Genomic DNA, 19,580 nt, shown 5'->3' on the forward strand with positions numbered 1-19,580 from the left:
TCATGGTGAACCACCCACCCATAAGGAAGTTCAATCTCACATATCATGAATGGACAAACAAATGATGCTTATAACGTAAAAACAAACCAAAATGTCTTTAATACCAGTGTTTATTAGCCAGGCTCACGTTATAAAAATTCTGAAACACTATTTGTAGTCGAGCTGCCAATTATACCACACTTTTTTCAAGGAAAAAAGTTGGTTTCAAATATTAGTTCTGAAATCTTTAAAAGCCAGTTCACTAATATTATTCTTTACCTGTTACATAGCTTCATGATTTACACACCGAAATTGTAAACTGTTTACATTAGCCCTGAATTATTAGACAGAATTTCTTTAATTTATTGTTCTGGTAATGGTTTTTTATAGAAAAAGTTTGGAATTCGGGTACTATGAAGTACAGCTTCCTAATGATTCACTTTTTAAATCTGAGGATAGTTAGTGTTTTGGTATTCTTTACATTCAACGTAAAATTATATCACATTATAATATAATTTTCTATGGTGGATTTCTTCAATATTGAATTATTTTGTTTTGTTTTCTGTTTTTTTCTCAGTATGCATTACTTTTTCTCAGTTTTACGGTCTTTTTTATGCATATTTCAGAGAAATGGGTGTATTTAAGCAAATTGATTTTGTGAAAGCTCCTTTTTCCTATCTTGATGTTTAATATTATTTCCTGTTGTATCTTAGAAATAGATGAGGTGACAGCAGATTCTGAGTTTAGGTTGTTTGTTTTGTCTTTTTTTAAAGGGGAATTAGTCGGTTGGATAACAAAAATAAGTCCAATTGATATACTCTGTGATACACTGTTATTACTGTAGAAAATAGATACTGAAAAAAGTATAAGGTATCTTATTTTATAATTAAGTTGTATACGCAAGTTTTTCACTGTTTTTATGTTCAGTATTTTCATTCAATATTGTTAAAAATGAAATGTTGAGCAGTAGGAAGGAACCTAACAAACCATTTATTCATCTCTTGTTCCTGAAAACCCATGTATCTATCTGCTTTACCTGGTAAATCATGTATAAATCTGCTTTATCTGGTAAATCATGTATAAATCTGCTTTACCTGGTAAATCATGTATAAATCTGCTTTACCTGGTAAATCATGTATAAATCTGCTTTACCTGGTAAATCATGTATAAATCTGCTTTATCTGGTAAATCATGTATAAATCTGACTTTATCTGGTAAATCATGCTATAAATCTACTTTATCTGGTAAATCATGTATAAATCTGCTTTACCTGGTAAATCATCTATAAATCTGATTTATCTGGTAGACCATGTATAAATCTGCTTTATCTGGTAAACCATCTATAAATATGCTTTATCTGGTAACTCGTGTATAAATCTGCTTTACCTGGTAAATCATGTATAAATCTGATTTATCTGGTAAATCATGTATAAATCTGATTTATCTGGTAAACCATGTATAAATCTGATTTATCTGGTAAACCATGTATAAATCTGATTTATTTAGTAAACCATGTATAAATCTGGATGTCGAAATGTTAACGATCTTACTTTTGAATTGAGAATAGCACGACATATTTGTCGTTAGAAAACACACAAAACCTGTGTTTATATCACTACAGCAACCAGTTGTGTTATAGTTCACACAAGCCTGTGTTTATATCACTACAGCAGCCAGTTGTGTTATAGTTCACACAAGCCTGTGTTTATATCACTACATCAATAAGTTGTGTTATAGTTCACACAAGCCTGTGTTTATATCACTACATCAATAAGTTGTGTTATAGTTCAAACAAGCCTGTGTTTATATCACTACAGCAACCAGTTGTGTTATAGTTCACACAAGCCTGTGTTTATATCACTACAGCAATAAGTTGTGTTATAGTTCACACAAGCCTGTGTTTATATCACTACAGCAATAAGTTGTGTTATAGTTCACACAAGCCTGTGTTTATATCACTACAGCAATAAGTTGTGTTATGGTTCACACAAGCCTGTGTTTGGGGAGTATATTTTGTGTTCTTCTAACTATTATAATTTACAATACATTTTTAAAATTTCATACTCTTAACAGACATGCTTTCGTTGAAGTAAGAAAACATTATACCTAAATATTTCTTCTGTCAATTTAGATCTTAATAAGAGATTGGGTAACTCAAAAAGTTATCATCAATATTTTATTTTAAAAAACGCTTTCTGTGAAAAATATAGCACAGTCTATAACAGTGGTTCACAATCTTTTTTTTGAACTGAGGACCAGCTAGTTCCAATCCCAAAATTTATCGGAACGCTTCGTTCAATATTATACTTTTTAAAGTATTTATATATCACATTGTTAAAAATATACTTCAGAATCTATTTTTTTTAATACACATTTGTTTTCAACCGTTTTGCGGACCACCTGAAATATCCCTAATGACTTGCATTTAGGAAATATTGGCCTATAAGACCTTAAGCTTTAACAGTAGCGGGTTATAATTAACACCTTTTATGACTGAAGTTTGATTCTCACAAAGCTCTTCTGTGCCAACAACTAGACAATCAGCAAACTGTGTAAAACAGGCCCTGAAGAAAACATTGATTTTTTAAAAAAATGTGCAGTTTGTGCAGAAATATATAGAAAATTTACTACATAGGTTAGAAAATTAAATTAGAAACCACAAAAAAGAGAAAAATTGTGTTTTTATCTTCTGTGAAATTTTGAAAAAAAACAAACAAAAATTAAACATTTGTTAAATCGAAAACGTGACTGAAATATCTGATTATTTTTACATACTATTCGTATATTCCATCTCAAAAGATGGTAGTAACCAATCCCTTACCATCTTTTATAAGAAAAACGGTAGCCAATCCTGTTTGTTCTTGTTCGAGGCTTGTGGGTTCTTGGAATCTTTCCGACGGCGTGACTTGTCCTGCCGATTGAAATAGTTTTTTTTTATAAACTCAATTTTTAGAGTTCACGATTTCTCCCCTGTATCATCAATACAACGTTTATTTGTTTCACGCATATCAGTGCTATTCAGCTACTTTAATCATGTATGAAAATTTAGTAAAGTATTTCAGTAATATGCATTGAACCAATAGACATTTGTTCCTTATTTACAATTGAAGATACGTGCGCGATGTATCTTAATTTATTACATTAAAGTGGCCGTTAAACTCATTGTAACATATTCACTTAGTGAGTCGTTTTATGAGTTACAACAAGCTCCAGATATAGTAGGTAGTGATGTAATTTTGTAAACACAACTTTCGAACTTTTTTAAAATATTGTTTTCCTTAAAAGCGATCTTAAATGTTTACTTACAAAATTACAACTCATCTTACTTTTAAAAAAATGTTAATTTTAATGTGGTAAACTAAACGAGGCAGAAATGATGTAAAAAAAAATCAATTACATTTTTTGTTAATAGCTTCAACAGAACGCATCATTAACTATTTCTTGTTATTAGTGATATGTATTACATTCGAGTACATAAGCTAAATTAAGTCAAAAAACAACACAATTTTGTCTGGGTTAGTGAGGTTATTAAAATAACAGGCATGCGCACAGATACATAGACATGACTTGTTTGTTTACGAATATTATGGCAAAGCTATTCAAGGACTATCCTATCTACGCTACACGTTCTAATTTTGAGCTCAAAGACTAGAAAAAATCCAGTTTGTCAATAGCACCCAACCCCAATTCTGGGGCTACTTTCGTCTAACTGAATAGTGAGATTCTTTTATCGTCACCCTTATAATGAAGCTTGGGCCCCAAAATACGAAGAAAACGATCACTAGTCCACCACGCTAGCTACTGGGCCACGCTCTGCCTACATAGACCTAACAATGCGAAAATAAATTCAGAGTGGTGGGAAATGAAAAAACGTTATACAGCAAAACTGACAATTTCGCTTTTATACAAATAAATAAACAACACACACATTTGAATGTATCTTGCAAAAAAACAACAACAAAAACAGCATATTTTTCACATGAGCATTGCAAATATAAACTAGTAACAAAACTACATAACTAATAAATAGACCACGAGAATTTGTTTGTATGAAGTTCAGCACAAAACTCTGTAAGTCCGTAGACATACCGTTGTACCACTGGGGGGCAGCCATGAGAAAAGACAACGAACGACAGCTAATTTTCAACAGGATAAAAAGTTAATTCATATAAAAATTTAAGACGCGAGAAATCATAGTAACAAATATATAAGTAAACACATCATTGAGAAGCTATCAAAAAAGAAAAACAAGCAAAAGATCAGATTAAGCAAGTTGAAAGGTTTATTGTGATTTTGTAAGAGAGAATTTAAATTTAAATTTGAGCACCTAGCTTTACTGCGAATTTTTTAAAAAAGTTACCATTGTGTGCTATTTAATTTGTTAGTAGTATGTAAAAATATATTAAAATTAATATACATATGTTTAACTTGCAGTAAGTTTTAGAAAAAAATATTTTATTCCAGTTTTATTTAACCGAATACACAGCAACACGATGGACATTAAAATTCCAGTTTAAGTGTATCGTTTAAACACTAGAATGTGCTAATATAACACTGTAAGAGTTAAACTAATCTGAGAGTTAATGTTATTATGGAGTGTCAAAATAACGAATGTTGATTTTACACTTTCCATCGTTCAATTCTAAAAACTGTTGCCACACCCTCCGTCACTGATGCACGTCCTGGATTGGATGAAAAGAAGAACATGCCGCCATTTTATGCTTCGCCTTGCCGTAACGAGGGAGCGTTCGAATAGATAAATGAATAATTTATAATTATGTGAAATAATAATATAAATTTTATTAATAATCCAAGTGTTATGTACTGCCTTTTCTTCAATCCACAATTATATACATTTTATTGGAATTCCAATTGTCTTTCGTCTCAAACCAAAAGACCTAGGTTAAGCATTGGGTAGCTAATTATATTGTAATTATAAAATAATTTAAGAATAAAAGAATAAAAACACAAACATTGGTTTACTTGATGTTTTAAAACCGTCGCATTTATTTATCAGGTTGATAACTTGTGAATCACAGTTTTTTTATCACTCTGGGGCTATTCCTCTCCCCCTCTTTATTTGTTAGTTATGTATCTGACGGTATCCAGGTTTTTTGTTTTATTTAGCGTTCTTTCATTACTGAGCATATTTGCAAAGTCTATACGTTGTTAAATACAAATCAGCCTCAGTTTTGTTCTTCCCGCTATTTTTTTTCAGTTAGGGCATACATCGTGGTGTTTAACCATCAGCCTGTGTGTCACAGGTTATCTCTGATGGCAGTAATCAGCATCATTAAAACCAATAAACGGACGGATAGTTATAGTTTGAATATAAACAGTTAACTGTTTTAATGAATTGTTTTTGTACTTAACTAGGTCAGATACGTTTACACTCCATTTTTTAACTATAAAATATTTTATAATTGAAAACAAACATTAAGTATTTTTATGCAGGCATTGTTTTGTTTTTACCTTATTTCTCCTTCAGTTTGCGTTTCCACCTGTTTCATAAACGTTAAACATACATTTAATAGGGTTTTTTTTTTTACGAATTTACCGTGACCTCTTACGTTTCTCTTGCAGTGTTATCCGTATTTTTAGAATAGCGATTTTTCAACTTAAAAGTTCAATTAAATATGCTGCAGGAATTTGGTTATTCGCGTGATTTCATGTCCTAAACGCATTTTGTTTTAGAATTTTAATGATACTTATAAAAGTAAAGCACAAAGGGTGCCAAAAATATGTGAATGTCAAAACAGAAATGTGAAAAGTTAAGCTACAGGATAGTAAGTAGAGCTAATGTATTATTATTAGCAGTTGCAGTAGTGTTAGTATTATTACTATTATCATATACGTACTCATATTTACATACATATTGTAGAATTACAATATAAAAAAATATAAAATATACACAATATTATATAATATACTAATTGTGTTTGCATTTTTTCCCCAGTCTTGCTTGAATGTATTCTATCTTTGTTAAACAAGTGGTACTACTTGATTGGCCTAGTGTATTTTTGTAGTCCAATTCAGACACATGCTTTATTGTCTGTAACTAAGAATGTATTGGCAAGTTATAATAGTTAGAATGGTAACTGTTGTTATTATAAAATACCCAATAGTGCAGCATACATTTTTCAACAAAGCATTACCTTGTATATATTATTTATTTTATTTTTTATTGCTATCACAATAAATCTACATTTCTACATTAAAATACTAATCCCGTGATCTAACTGTCAATTTTACTATTATCTGTCAGTGCTCCAGGTTCTAACTGTCAGTTTTACAAGTATCTGTCAGCGCACCAGTTCTAGATTCTTCAGTTTCATCTGTTGCATCTGATGGCTCATATGTCACTGTCATTTTAGAAGGAAAAAACAAACAAACAAGGCTTATGTAGGAAAATTAGGCTCGTGGGCAAAGCCTGTGAAACTGAACAATCAAAAGAAGTAGGTTTAATAACACTTTAACTATGAGGCTGTATACATTGTTTAAAAATCTAAAAGCTCTAGCATAAAATTATGAAAGTAAATAATTATGTAATCCATAAATGGGTTGTACTATAACCATACTAACAGCATGTATACTTGACACTTTTCTTGATTTAACATTTAAAGCATTTATTTTTTATGTTTTACATACTTTTTTTTTCCAGACGGGTAGCCACATGGTTAAGTGTAAAGCTGGTGGTAACAAAGTTATGAATATAAAAAAAACCAAGTCAGAGAAACAGATATAATGGAACTCGGTTTGTGCATTCTGACAATTAGGCCTATAAACTGTCATGTCTTACAGTGCTGATTGCATTGTTAATCATCTCACAAAGTTAACACAAAAATAAATTTAATAAAGGTAATATTGTGCTTTATATTTTCTACTGGAAAATATTTAAAGTTAAAATTTTACCAGGTTGTTATATTTTGTGATATTTGTTAAATGTGTATATGTTATGGTTTATATTTTCCACTGTAAAACACTTGAAGTTCAAATAAATAAGAATGGTTAAGAATGGCTTAAGGGCTATCTGTGCTAGCCATCCCTAACTTAGTAGTGACAGACCAGAAGGAAGGCAGCTAGTGAGCACCACCCACCACCAACTGTTGGGCTACTATTTTACCAACAAATAGTTGGATTAACCGTCACATTATAATGCCTCCACGGCTGAAATGGCAAACATGTTAGGTGACAGAGATTCGAATTCATGATTCGCAGATAGCGAGATCGAGCGCACTAACCACCAGATCATGCCAGGCTTAGCAAGAGTGATTTGAAAAATCAGTGACTGTTTAATTATTTTAACACGCTGTTATTTTTATTATATTTATTAAATGTGTATACAAGCACATGGCGTGCTTTAAAACAACTGTATACATATATGGTGTAAGTATAGTATATAATTTAAGGGCAGTAAGTGACTTTTTGATTCATATAGGCTGTCACATCCACCATACGAAATTCTAGAAGTATAAACACTCAGATTCAGCGTTTATCATTCAAATATCTATCAAGCCTTTCCTTAAACTCATTTAAACTTCCTGAATCTACCACATGTGAAGGCAACTTGTTCCAAAGGCCAACTATCCTGTTAGAAAGATAATGCCACCTTAGCTGAAGATGACTCTTACCCTGCCAAAATGTATATTTGTACCCCCTATCCTACCATTCTCTTACAAGTTAGTTTTTGTAACACTTCAGACTGTTGGTTTTTAGCACCATGAGCAAGTGTTAATGGAAAACAACAACGACAAGTGTTACTCAGTATTGTTTTTAAACACTAACTAGTGTTAATATAACTATATAACAGAATAAAAAAATAACTAATATCTTCGAAAGTGTAATATTAATTCCGTACAGATTTGGACAATATTTTTACCACGGTATTGTTGGTTTTTATTCTTTTAGAGTTAATCGAACACTGATTTGTTTGTAGTAAGTTTGTACCAGATGAAGCCTTTTACTGACGAAACCGTGGTCGTAATAAATGAGCTATTTGTAAAACGTACAACTGTTTTTGTTTTCCTCAACTCACTAAACGTGTGCCATTTTGTAGTGTTGCTTACAGGAATAAACAAGTAATATGTTTTGTGTCTCATTCTAAGCTATATAATGAAGCCTTTTACTGACGAAACCGTGGTCGTAATAAATGAGATATTTGTAAAACGTACAACTGTTTTTGTTTTCCTCAACTCACTAAACGTGTGCCATTTTGTAGTGTTGCTTACAAGAATAAACAAGTAATATGTTTTGTATCGCATTCTAAGCTATATAAAACGATTTGTAATTAGTTGTAACAGAACAAGATAGAGCGGCAAGAAATTACTTACTTTTTCTGAGGGGATCTTTTCTGTATTTTTCTAACCTTTTGACAGCGATGGCCTCCAGCCTGACACGAGCCGCCGGATAGTCTTTGAGAACGTCCCACATATCGTGTTTGTATAGGCAGAAAAGGTCAGAATAACCAACAGAGCGTACAGAAGCCGTCCTGCGATTTCCAGCAGTGCCCATATTAAGAATACTTATTTCACCAAAGTAACTCCCTGCACGGAGCGTAGCTAGTACCGTTTTGCCGTTGTCAGTGACAACCTGAAGTCGTCCATGGTTAACAATGAACATTTCTTTTCCTACTTCTCCTGATTAAAGAAAAAAAAACATCTTTGTTTATGACTCATAACGTAGTTAAATTAATATGTAGAATTATAAACGGACTTTTCTCTACGTTAAATACTTTTATTGCAAGCTTTCGTCCCTCTTACTGGAGCTTCCATCGGGCAACAATTAACAACCCATTGTTGCGATGAAGGCTCCTGTAAGAGGGCAGAAAGCTCCCAATAAAAGTATTTTAACGTAGAAAAAGTCCGTTTATAATTCTACAAAAAAAAACATCTTTATTAGTTTAATTTGTCAAAGTTAACTGATGAAATCATCTATCTATCTTCAAACTTAACTGATGCAATTATCTATATATCTAATGATTGTTAGGAAATGAATGATTTCAAACTCTCCCCTGTAAAACGCGTTTCTGTGTAAAAGATTATGAGAGGCAGCGCATCTCTGTCTATCCACCAAGCTACTCCTATGATGGTTTTAATTAAACTGAAATTACAAGAGCTTTGGCACAACATTACCATACGTTTTATTTACCATGTTGGTATAAGTAATACAACCCATGCAACCAAGGTATTCGTTATCTCTCACTCACGCAGTTAATAGTAATTAAATAATTTACATTGAGATTTTAAAATAAGAGTAAATTACTACTAGTTAATAACTTATTACAACATACCTTTCCTACATATGTAGTCTCCTGGACTGAAGAGCACGGGTCTTAATCTCAACACCAGCTCGCAGAGAAACCCTGCTTCTGTATTCTGAAAGATTTCCACACGTTTAAGCGTATCTAAGTGCACGTGAATGGCTATTTCAGCTTTAAGTTTATCTGGAAGGCAACCCACAGATCTCTCTTCGTCGGATGACTTTTGTGTCATCCATAAATAGTCAAACCACTTGATTACCTTGTTTTGTAGGTGGTCAGGAACTCTGCGCATGCGCATATAGGTTTTGACTGCATCTAATTTGGCTGGAAACAAATAAGGAAATCAGAATACTTTTCATAATTATAATACTAACTACTGTTTCAGCTCGGAAGAAGAAATAGTATGGAGTAAGAGTATAATGTATTCCTAATTAACATTTTTAAATATATAGAACAAAATGAATATATACATTTATATATTGTCGCTTTACAAATATGAAAACAAGTAAGCTTATGTACCTGAATGTGTCGAATTTTATTTGTTGAGGTGCAAAATACTTGAAAAAGCCTAGTTAATAATGTGAAAACACAAAAATCGTTAGTAGGAAGGTTGTTCGCCACTTCTTTGAACATAATTTCCTAAAACATCTCTTTCTTTCATACGAAAATATTATTCTAAAAGAAAGAAGGTTGGGCAGCTAAAACGGTTTATTAATGACACACACACACATATATACACAAAAGTTATTGGGAGAAAAAAAAACAAGAGGTAAATGTAGTAGGAACAGTTTTATTGAGAGAAATAATAGAGAAAACAAATAGAAATGGTTAAAAGTAATAATTACTTGTTCTGTTGCTGTGTAGAATTAGGTTACAACCAATATCTCCTGAATTATCAGATGTCATCCAGTCAAGGAATGCATTCCTTTATGAAGTCTTCCCACTGCCTTTATAAAAGTTCGAAGAAGCTTAAAAATTACTTCTTCTGCTGCTGTGTAGAATTGAATTATCAGATGTCATCCAGTCAAGGAATGCATTCCTTTATGAAGTCTTCGTGTACAGAAAAGACAGACAAAATCGACAATAGATTCACAGATTTTGTATGATGAGAGCAGGAAAAGGCCAGTTTGTAAGAAGTATTAGCAAAATATATTGTAGAGGAATTCTTCAGAGTTTGTATTTCTGTGTGAAAAGCAACGTATACAGAAATACAGGCAAAATCGACAATCGATTCACAGATTTCACTGTTCGGTAACCAATACTTAAATTACAACAAGGAATAACATTTAATTGCTCCTATTCATCTATAGTGAGAGGTAAATTATGAGTTCATTACAACTGCCTAGGCATAGACAGCTATATGAGTGTGGTATTCAGGAAAATATTAAGCATAGAATAATTTTGAATATGGATAGCAAAATATAAGAAACAAACACAAGTAAATGAATAAACACAATCTTTACTTTAACGCTGAGGCTTTAACTTGTATTAGCCAGCTTATATATTTGTTTTTATAACTAACTACTGGAGCTACCGAGTACATTTCTGCACGAAACGAAGAAAAGAGAAAGAATAATAATGCTATACTTTCAAATCATACAAAAGACATATTTTAGTATTTCACAATTCCAGGTCACCGTCAGCAGCAATAATTCCCATTCTACATTTAAGGGTGATAAACCCCAGAGCATACTTGTAAAACTCTCTGAACCATTCCTTAAATTGAGTACGATCATACTCTAGGAGGATATGACACAGAAACAGGGTCAAGCAAGTATAAGGTTTTGCAAAACAATCGCTGTGGTACGTAACCTTTTCTAGAGGATTAGCGCATATTTATAGCCTTCTTATATCCTAATGACAAAGGCGCCAACTAACTACGTGCAAAACACCTGCAAACATTTTAATGACAATTATCAAAACATATCTAAATAAAGATAATTATGTTCTTTCAGAATATGAAAGGGTGAAATCTAGATTTGTTTTTCCATACGCTAAATGAGAAAAATATTTAATTCCATAATTCAAAGTGTTATATTTTAAATATGTTTTGAAAACGAAATGAGGCAAAGAAGGCCTTCATATTTTTGAAATAAATTTTGTGTTGCAAGGCAGAATCGGAAATGTTTTGACCTTATCAACATTTATAAAGCTAATAACTTGCCATTTTCGATATATATATACTTTGATTTCTGACATAACATACGGACAACCGATCATATGGTTTTTCAAAGTTGTACTTTCATACACACCCTTGATAAAAATGAAAAAATAAAACCCAACCTTTATCGTTTAGGAAGTCATCAATTCCTTCGTAAGCTCTTGTAAAGTGCTGGCCTCAACTCATTCCTTAAGCCAACAATTTTTTTTTGAGTTAACAGGGCCTGGTGGTTAGAGTGCTCAACTACAGGTAAGGTTCGAATCCCCGTTACCGAACATGCTCGCTCTATCAGCCGTGGGAACATTATAATCAATCCCACTATTCATTAGTAAAAGAGTAGCCCAAGAGTTGGCGGTGGATGATGCTGACTAGTTGCCTTTAGTCTAGTTTATCACTTCTAAATTAGGGACGGCTAGTGAAGATAGCCCTCGAGTAGCTTTGCGCGAAATTCAAGACAAACAAACAAATTACTCTTCTAGAAAAATAAAACCGCTTTAACTGGAACTTAGCATGCCTTTTCCAAATCTTAAACTTGTAACTTCTTGTTCCATAATCTTCAAAATAAAGTACAAAGAAATCAGAGGCCTTCATGTTATCGATCCCCACAAATAACCTTGTAAACCGCAATAAGATCACCTCTTGTTTTTGTTTTCTCAAGATAAAATAATTAATCTAAAGCTATTCATATAAGATAACCATTCCATCCTCGGAATAAACTTAGTAGCCTTCTGAGTCGTCTGCAATAAGGATACCAAAACTGTACACAGTATTTTAAGTGAGGCCTAACTATTGATTTGTAGTGAAATAATCACCTGTTTTGACTTATAATTGATATAACTGCAAATACACTCTAAAATGCACTAACGTTACTTCTAGGAACAGAGCTCTAACTCGATCGCCAGAGTGACTTATCCACCACTGTGCCGAGATACTTTTTTTTCATTCACACTATTGAGCAGGTTCCCATCTATATTAAATATGTGATCGGAGTTAAGATAATCCAAATGCATTACCTTGTACTTATCGCTGAGTCTCCAGGGGGCAAACAACAACGTACACCATGTTTCTGGTTACATATACCTAATTGCTAATTTAAATAATTTACTAATGTGTTAAGTTTTCAGCAAACATTGAATAATAATAGCAGCAATAATTTAAACTCTGGAGACACAAAAATTCTCCTTCTTGCTTAGTTAATATTATTGTTAATTCTTATTTCAATCTAATGTTTAATAACTTTACTATTTGATAAGTTAGTACTAGTAGTTAAGCCTAACGATCTAGTCTGTATCTGCAGTGATAAAACGTATAACTGTTCAGTTGTAACTAATCTGACTAAAATACAGTAAAATAAGTACCCTAAACCTTAATCACTTTAAATTAATACCTATTTTCTCCTGAAAAACGTTAGAATCTACAATTATAAATACTTCTAATTCATCTGTCTCAATACTCATAAATATTTCGTTCTTTAATCTCAACAGCTCCCTGTTCACTAATACGGTGTTTTATCAAAGACACACACTCGTTTTGAAGATGTGAATATTGCGATTAGGGACAAGCTAAACTAGAATGTCTGGCCAATATAACATATCAAAAAATTCAAAAGGCCATATATTTCCTCCACTCTCGCGTTCTCAGTTTACTGTTCACCTCTCAGTTATACTTACTTCATAGAACAGTTAAATTATAAAGACAATTGGACTTCCGAAAATCAAAAACATGTACTAATAACCTAAAAAGTGTCACATGTTTATTGTATCTGTCACGTTTTCACAGAATGGGTAGATAATGAAAAGTATTTTGTACTGTGTAATTGCACAATCGAATACAAGAACAAAATAACTGCATCTCCAGAAAAAATATTTTATGGATTATTTTTCATTGTTTCTCTTTTTCTCAAGAGTGGTAAGTTACGTGATTTTGGCTATTAATTTTTTCAAGACACAGAGTCAACTTGTCCTTTTTTCGATCCAGTAAAAAACTTTTTGAAATCTTAATATTCGTGATAAACAAGAGGGAATTCTCAATAGCCGCGGTACTTGAAATTCTTTTAGGCAGGATTAGATTACATTTTCTTTTCATTAACTGTATTTTTGTGCGCCAGCAATATCAAGCGTAATAGGTGCGGAATGGTCTAAAAAAGCGAGAACAACTTTCAGAATTTAAAAATTCTTTCTGGTCGCGTAGAAATAGGCTAAAACGATCGCCTATCTCCTGACTTTCAAGAAAATCAAAGGAAAGATTCGGAATGCTTTGATTTTAGTAAATATTAGAGTTATTTTATTTCCAATGATGTTATTAATCAATTTCAATGCATAATTAGTCTAAGAATAAACATGTTTCTAGTTTTCATTAGTACGTCTTCAATCTCAATGTCCAAATCTTATAACGAAACACTCTCTTCAGGACACATTTCCATTCATTTTGGATCTTCAAGCAATCCCCGCAACATTTCTGGATAAGATGGACACACTTACTTTAGAACTCTATTACACACAAGACAATATACTTGTAAAGCTCTCAGTTGTGTTTCCCCAGGCTCAACTAGTTTTTCTCCATTGATACCATTCTTTGGAAAAATCATTGAGTGACATCTGCTCAATGTCCAGGATCGCACAAATTTTCTTCAATTTTTCAAGATTGGTTAATGCACTACCAGAAAAACCTATTTCAACATTAGAGGACGATTCATCATCTGAGCTGCCATCTAATCCATCAATGAACCTCTCTCGACTAGCTCCCCTAAGCGCTGATCGTCTGGTCATCTTTCTCTTTTTTTACTGGTTTTTGGATCTGTTGCGCTACTTCACGTCTAATTTGGGGGATGACATGGCAATGTTTTGCTGTACATATAGCTGGAGGATCACAATATAAACACATTTCACAGCTTTTGCAGCTTTCTTTCTTTTTCTATTTATATTCTTCACATGATTCTGGCATTTTCGTAACTTTGGTCATACTTGCGCTGCGCAAAAATATAAAACTGATTTTGAAACAGCTGAATCTTTTAGATACGGCAGTGTTATCCAGTTTTTGTAATATTTTTTCGTGCAATAAATGATTCAAAAATGTATTTTTTTTCGGCGAAAAAACTGTAATTTTGGGTGGATTTCCGTTTGACTATTGAATTATTCTTTTAAGTCAGATATGCGTAAAATAAGGTCTTGGACCTGTACTTCTTCTACCACTAGTCACTACCCAGCACTCATCAGCAGGGCTTGGTGGCAGCCAATTTTGTTTGTTTGTTTGAAATTAAGCACAAAGCTACGCAATAGATTTTCTGTGCTCTGCCCACCAGGGGTATCGAAATCGATTTCTAGCGTTGTATGCCCGCAGCTATATTGCTTTGCTATTGGGGGGGGGACAGCCAAAGGTAAATCTAAAAAGTTATTGTATAAGCAATACGAAAATTTTGATAAATATGTTTGAAATGCTGCATTTACGAACTCTAATTTGAAATCCTCAATGGATTAACTAAGAATAATGTGCCTAAAAAATAAAAACACTTGTAGTCTAGACTGAATTTTATCGTGAATATTAATTCCATTGCTCCGCCAGGTTTTGGCTTTCATTTCGAAACTTTAAGGATGTCTTTTGATATTGCACAATCAGATCAATATAGTAGAATAAATGGTCGAAATATAAATTAATTAATTTAGTCTACCATGTCATTGGGCATCGAGATATTTTTCCTTCTTCATACTAACACTAGATAAGGAGCAGAATTAGGGTTTCAGTAGACAGAATCAATCTCGCTTGTTATCACATTTATTTCTCGAGTGTTTGAATTAACTAACCTTCATCTTCCAACACGTACTAACCGATGGTTTCATAGGATCAGCTAATAAACTTGTTTACAACAAAAGAGGATTTTTTCTTCAAAATGATAAAGTCACGAAGGTTGCAAGCTTTAATTTCACCATTCAAATGTGTTTTGGTGCAGTAAGAAGCAATCTATATCTAATGAACGATATAGTGTGCTTTGTTTATCTTTATGAGTAACCGTTTAGTAATAAAACCTAAATAAACCTTTAGGGATGCTCCTTTCATTCTACTTAGGCATATTTGAGAAATTCTATCTATTCACAAATTCTTCTATCTATCTATTTTCCTTCTGTTGCTATAGTTTTGTACATAAAATGATCTTATACATACACTGAGTGGTCACAAGTAAATAGACACCTAATTTTTCGTCATTTAACTGATTTATGCTAACTAATTTGTGTTCATAGAGCACTATATAAATGAAAATGGTCCGCACACTAATTATCTTGTGCTACAACATGCCTAGAACTCAAGGTTCTCTCGAATTGTCAGATTTTGTTAGAGGAAGGATAGTTGGTCAAGCAGATGGTGGAATAAGTCAGCGGCAAATTTCGCAGAATTTGGGAATCCCGCTTTCGACACTCAACAGAATCATCGTGCAGGTCAGGAAACACGGCAAGTAAACAACTGAGCAGCGTACAGGTCGTCCTGGTCCATCGGAAAGGACAAAAAGGGCTGTCAAGAGGAGCATCGAAATGGATCGCACATTTACGACTGCAGAAGTAGCCAAAGTTGGTGGTATGAGCCCGAAATCTGTTCAACGGATTCTTCACAGATTGGGTTATCGTTGCAGAGCAGGTAGACGGAAGACCTTATTAAGACCTGCCAACATAGTCAGACGAAAAAAGTGGGCAAGTGATATGATGACCAAGCCTCTGGACTTTTGGAAGACCGTATTGTTCTCAGACGAATCAAGATTCGCTCAATTTTCGAATAGTGGAAGGACATGAGTCTGAAGAATGCCTGATCAAGAGTTTTGGCTCAACAGATTTCAGCCAACTGTGGAGCACGGTGGTTTCAGGGTGATGGTTTGGGGAGCTGTTTGGGTTGGTGGGAAATCGAGCTTAGTGGAGTGCATTGGCAACACAAATTTTGCGAAATACGTCGAAATATTGGAGGAAGGACTCTTACCACGTTATTCCTCGGGTTTCGTGGACAAGAACACAATGTTGTTCCAGGAAGGTGGAGCACCGTGTCACACTGCTAGAAACACCCAAAAGTGGCAGGAAGAAAATGGTATCCAGAAGTTGCCCTGAAGTTCTCTTCTTCTTGTCAAAAGTCCACTTAGGCCAATTCAATTGCTCTAGAATTCAGTTGACAAGCCAAACTATTTTTCTATATTTTTATCGCAATAGTATCTGTGTATAATTCACTTATGCTGTCGCGTGAGTTACCACAGTTGTATTCTGAACTTCCAATAATTATCTGCTCTTCGAATCTCCAATAGTCATCTGCCTTTTGTCAAAATCTACACAGGCGGGTTCAATTAGTTTATAACATCATTTGATGAGAAACATTATTCCCCTGATCTCTTTCAAACTGTTAATCTCACTTGAACGTATCAACCATTAGGCCATTCACTCCCATGACAATTAACTTTATGTTTTCTAACTTTTCTCTGACCAAACTTCTATTTCACGTGATTTTACTTTTACTTTATTCCCTCTTGTCTGGTTGCAGTTATTTATACGTCCATCACTTAGGCCTTCTAGAAATCTCCGTAACCTCGACATCAGTGAACTCCCAACACAAGGTTCTATAGCTTTGACATTATTGAATTACAAACACAAAATAAATAAAGTAATGATACTTCCTACACTAAACAGTCTTTTATATCTGACAAGCATGGACTGTCAGTTTTAATCCAAACTTTTCTGAGAAGATTCTGTGTTTGAGACATGAGTCAATCAACAGAACGTCTTTCTAAAGAAAATAACTGTTCATCTATTCATTAATCTGGTAGGAAGGTGCTTATTCAGTGTCTATGAAAAATGCATATTGTGTTTTTGTTTAGTATTTGAAATAGATAATGTCTTACAATTTGCAACATTTACAAACTTACCTTAAGCTCAATCATTTAGTTAAGTTCAGATTTATTATATATATATATATATACGGCGTGGTCACAAGTAAATAGACACCACCTTTTCAGAAAAAATGAAAATTTTCAGTCATATTCACATGAATTGATATATTTATAATTTAATTAATATCTGGTAGATCTTCCTTTCGCTTCGTGGAGTTCGTTGATCTTTTGGGGAATCGTGAGAATCATCTCGTCAATTTTAGATTGTGGGATTATCATCCACTCTTGCTTCAAAACTTGGAGTAGATCGCTCTTAGAAGTTGGTTTTTCTGGTTGTTTCTTGACTTGCCGGTCGCCTATGGCCCAAAGGTTTTCGATGGGGTTCATGTCAGGAGATTGGCTCGGTTACAGTGTTTAAGATACAACTATGATCTCCATATGTAAAGAATTTTGTACATAGTTTAACTTGTTTTGAATATATATATATATATTATTTTTAAAACAAGTGACGTACGTGCTGTTTGTTTATTGTCGAATTTATTGCCAACAAGTTACAGACACCTACTGTAGAAGAATCTTTAGCCCAACACACCCATATATTTACATTACTATGGATACTACTAAAAAGTAGTTTCTGACAATGCTAAACAGGAAACCTCAGTTTTACCCATAATGGACAATTGTCACTATGTGAATGGTTGTTCTCACACAACGTGCAAAGGCTGTAACCTATAGATATAATTTATTTGGCAAGTGAAGGGTATTACTGCCGATGATCTATCCTACACAAAATGTGAAGTTGCAGCAATATTCGTGTGGATAAAGTAGATAACAGCTGCTAAAGAACAACGTTGCCAGATTGAAACAATTTCCTAGTTTTTATTTTTTTTGGACCACTTGTTTATGTCACAACTGCATATAATTAGACTAAACCAATAATTCTAAATTTCTCTTACCAGTTCAGTATGATCTCCCTTGTAAACTTTTGTCTGGCTGTGTAGCTCTGCCCATCATGGCTATAAAAACCTGATTTTAGCATTATAATCCTTTAGACTAATTGAAGCTACACCAAAAAAGTTAAATGTAAAATCTTCTTTTTATATATATAAAGCACAAAAATTTGTGTGTCTGTCTGTCTGTCCATTATCTACTACTCCTTTTTGGGTTATAACAAATTCCTACTTTGACCCATGACCTTCCAACTTCGGCCCGTAAGACACTTCTGTGGCCAATGATCATCTATTGATTATTTGCGTGAAACACTGTGGAAGGATATTAAAAGGTGGTTGTTAAAAGTGGGTGACAGAAAGCATCCCTACCACAAATACATTAGCCACTACCTCTTTCTAGAAAGTCACCCTGACCGTCGTAAAGTGTATACCATGTTTTAAGTATATACATTTGAGTTCTTAAAGCTTATACAAAACTTCTGGTGAGGTAATAATGAATACTGTAATAATATGCTATGTTATAAATAAACAAGCTGAGGTACCCGTTCTTTGTCCAGGTTATGGACTTTAAAAAATGTGGGGGTTGTTGCAATGATAAATAACATAAAAATCCTAACTTTCACACAATTTATTTATAACGTATGTCTTATGTTTATATATTATTGCAATAGGGGGCGGACATTTTTTCTCCATTGCATTCCTTCATAGAAGATTCTAGTGCACTCTCTGAGATATATAAGACTCTGTGTATGTTGTGTTATAGAAAATTCAATAAAATTATTTTTTGGTGTAAGTACGTCGCGCCATCTATGAATATAGTTAACGTTAATTTACGTCAAAGATAATAAATACTAAATAACAGCAATAATTGGGGATGGAGAGGTTGTGAACCTCACTAACATGACCCTTGTTCCAAACCATCATCCCACAAAGTTTGGTTGAGATTGACTCTGCGACTTAGGATTAGTTAAATAACGGGCAAACATACAAATAAACTGCACACAATAGTTATGAGCTTTATATATATATATATATATATATTATACAAAAGTTGGGATTTCTGTGTTATTTACTATAGTATCCACCCACACATTTTTTTAAGTTCATGACCTGGAGAAACAACAGGTACATCAACTTGTGTAAAATAAAACTAAAATAAGTCCCAAGGATAAGTTTAAATCAAAATGCCTATAATTACAAGTTTAAGTAAAAGCAAATCCTGGCTCTTTAGAATGTTAAATTCTACAACAACCCACAGTTCACATGAAATTGAGACATAAAAATCTAAAAATAAAGGTCAAACATTTTCTTTTGCAGGAGAAACGTGGTTTTATATATAAAAACACAACATCAACAAAGACAGGTTTCACGTGCCTA

The 19,580-nt window shown here is 33.2% G+C and overlaps 1 protein-coding gene across 3 annotated transcripts in view; it reads right to left on the reverse strand.

The window, feature by feature from the left end:
* Positions 1–19,580, reverse strand: part of LOC106475540 (cyclic nucleotide-gated channel rod photoreceptor subunit alpha-like) — a 54,247-nt gene that overhangs the window by 5,043 nt on the left and 29,624 nt on the right. For 2 of the 3 annotated variants that reach the window (XM_022380780.1, XM_022380784.1), the window contains exons 3-5: positions 9,269–9,562; positions 8,310–8,615; positions 2,801–2,890 (exon numbers count right to left, since the gene is read on the reverse strand). In XM_022380780.1, coding sequence (XP_022236488.1) covers positions 2,801–2,890; positions 8,310–8,615; positions 9,269–9,562 — 690 coding nt within the window. The remainder of the gene's footprint in view (positions 1–2,800; positions 2,891–8,309; positions 8,616–9,268; positions 9,563–19,580) is intronic. The other variant, XM_013936221.2, reaches the window with a different exon arrangement.

Source organism: Limulus polyphemus, unplaced genomic scaffold, assembly GCF_000517525.1.
Source record: "Limulus polyphemus unplaced genomic scaffold, Limulus_polyphemus-2.1.2 Scaffold148, whole genome shotgun sequence".
Taxonomy (NCBI): Eukaryota; Metazoa; Arthropoda; class Merostomata; order Xiphosura; family Limulidae; genus Limulus; species Limulus polyphemus.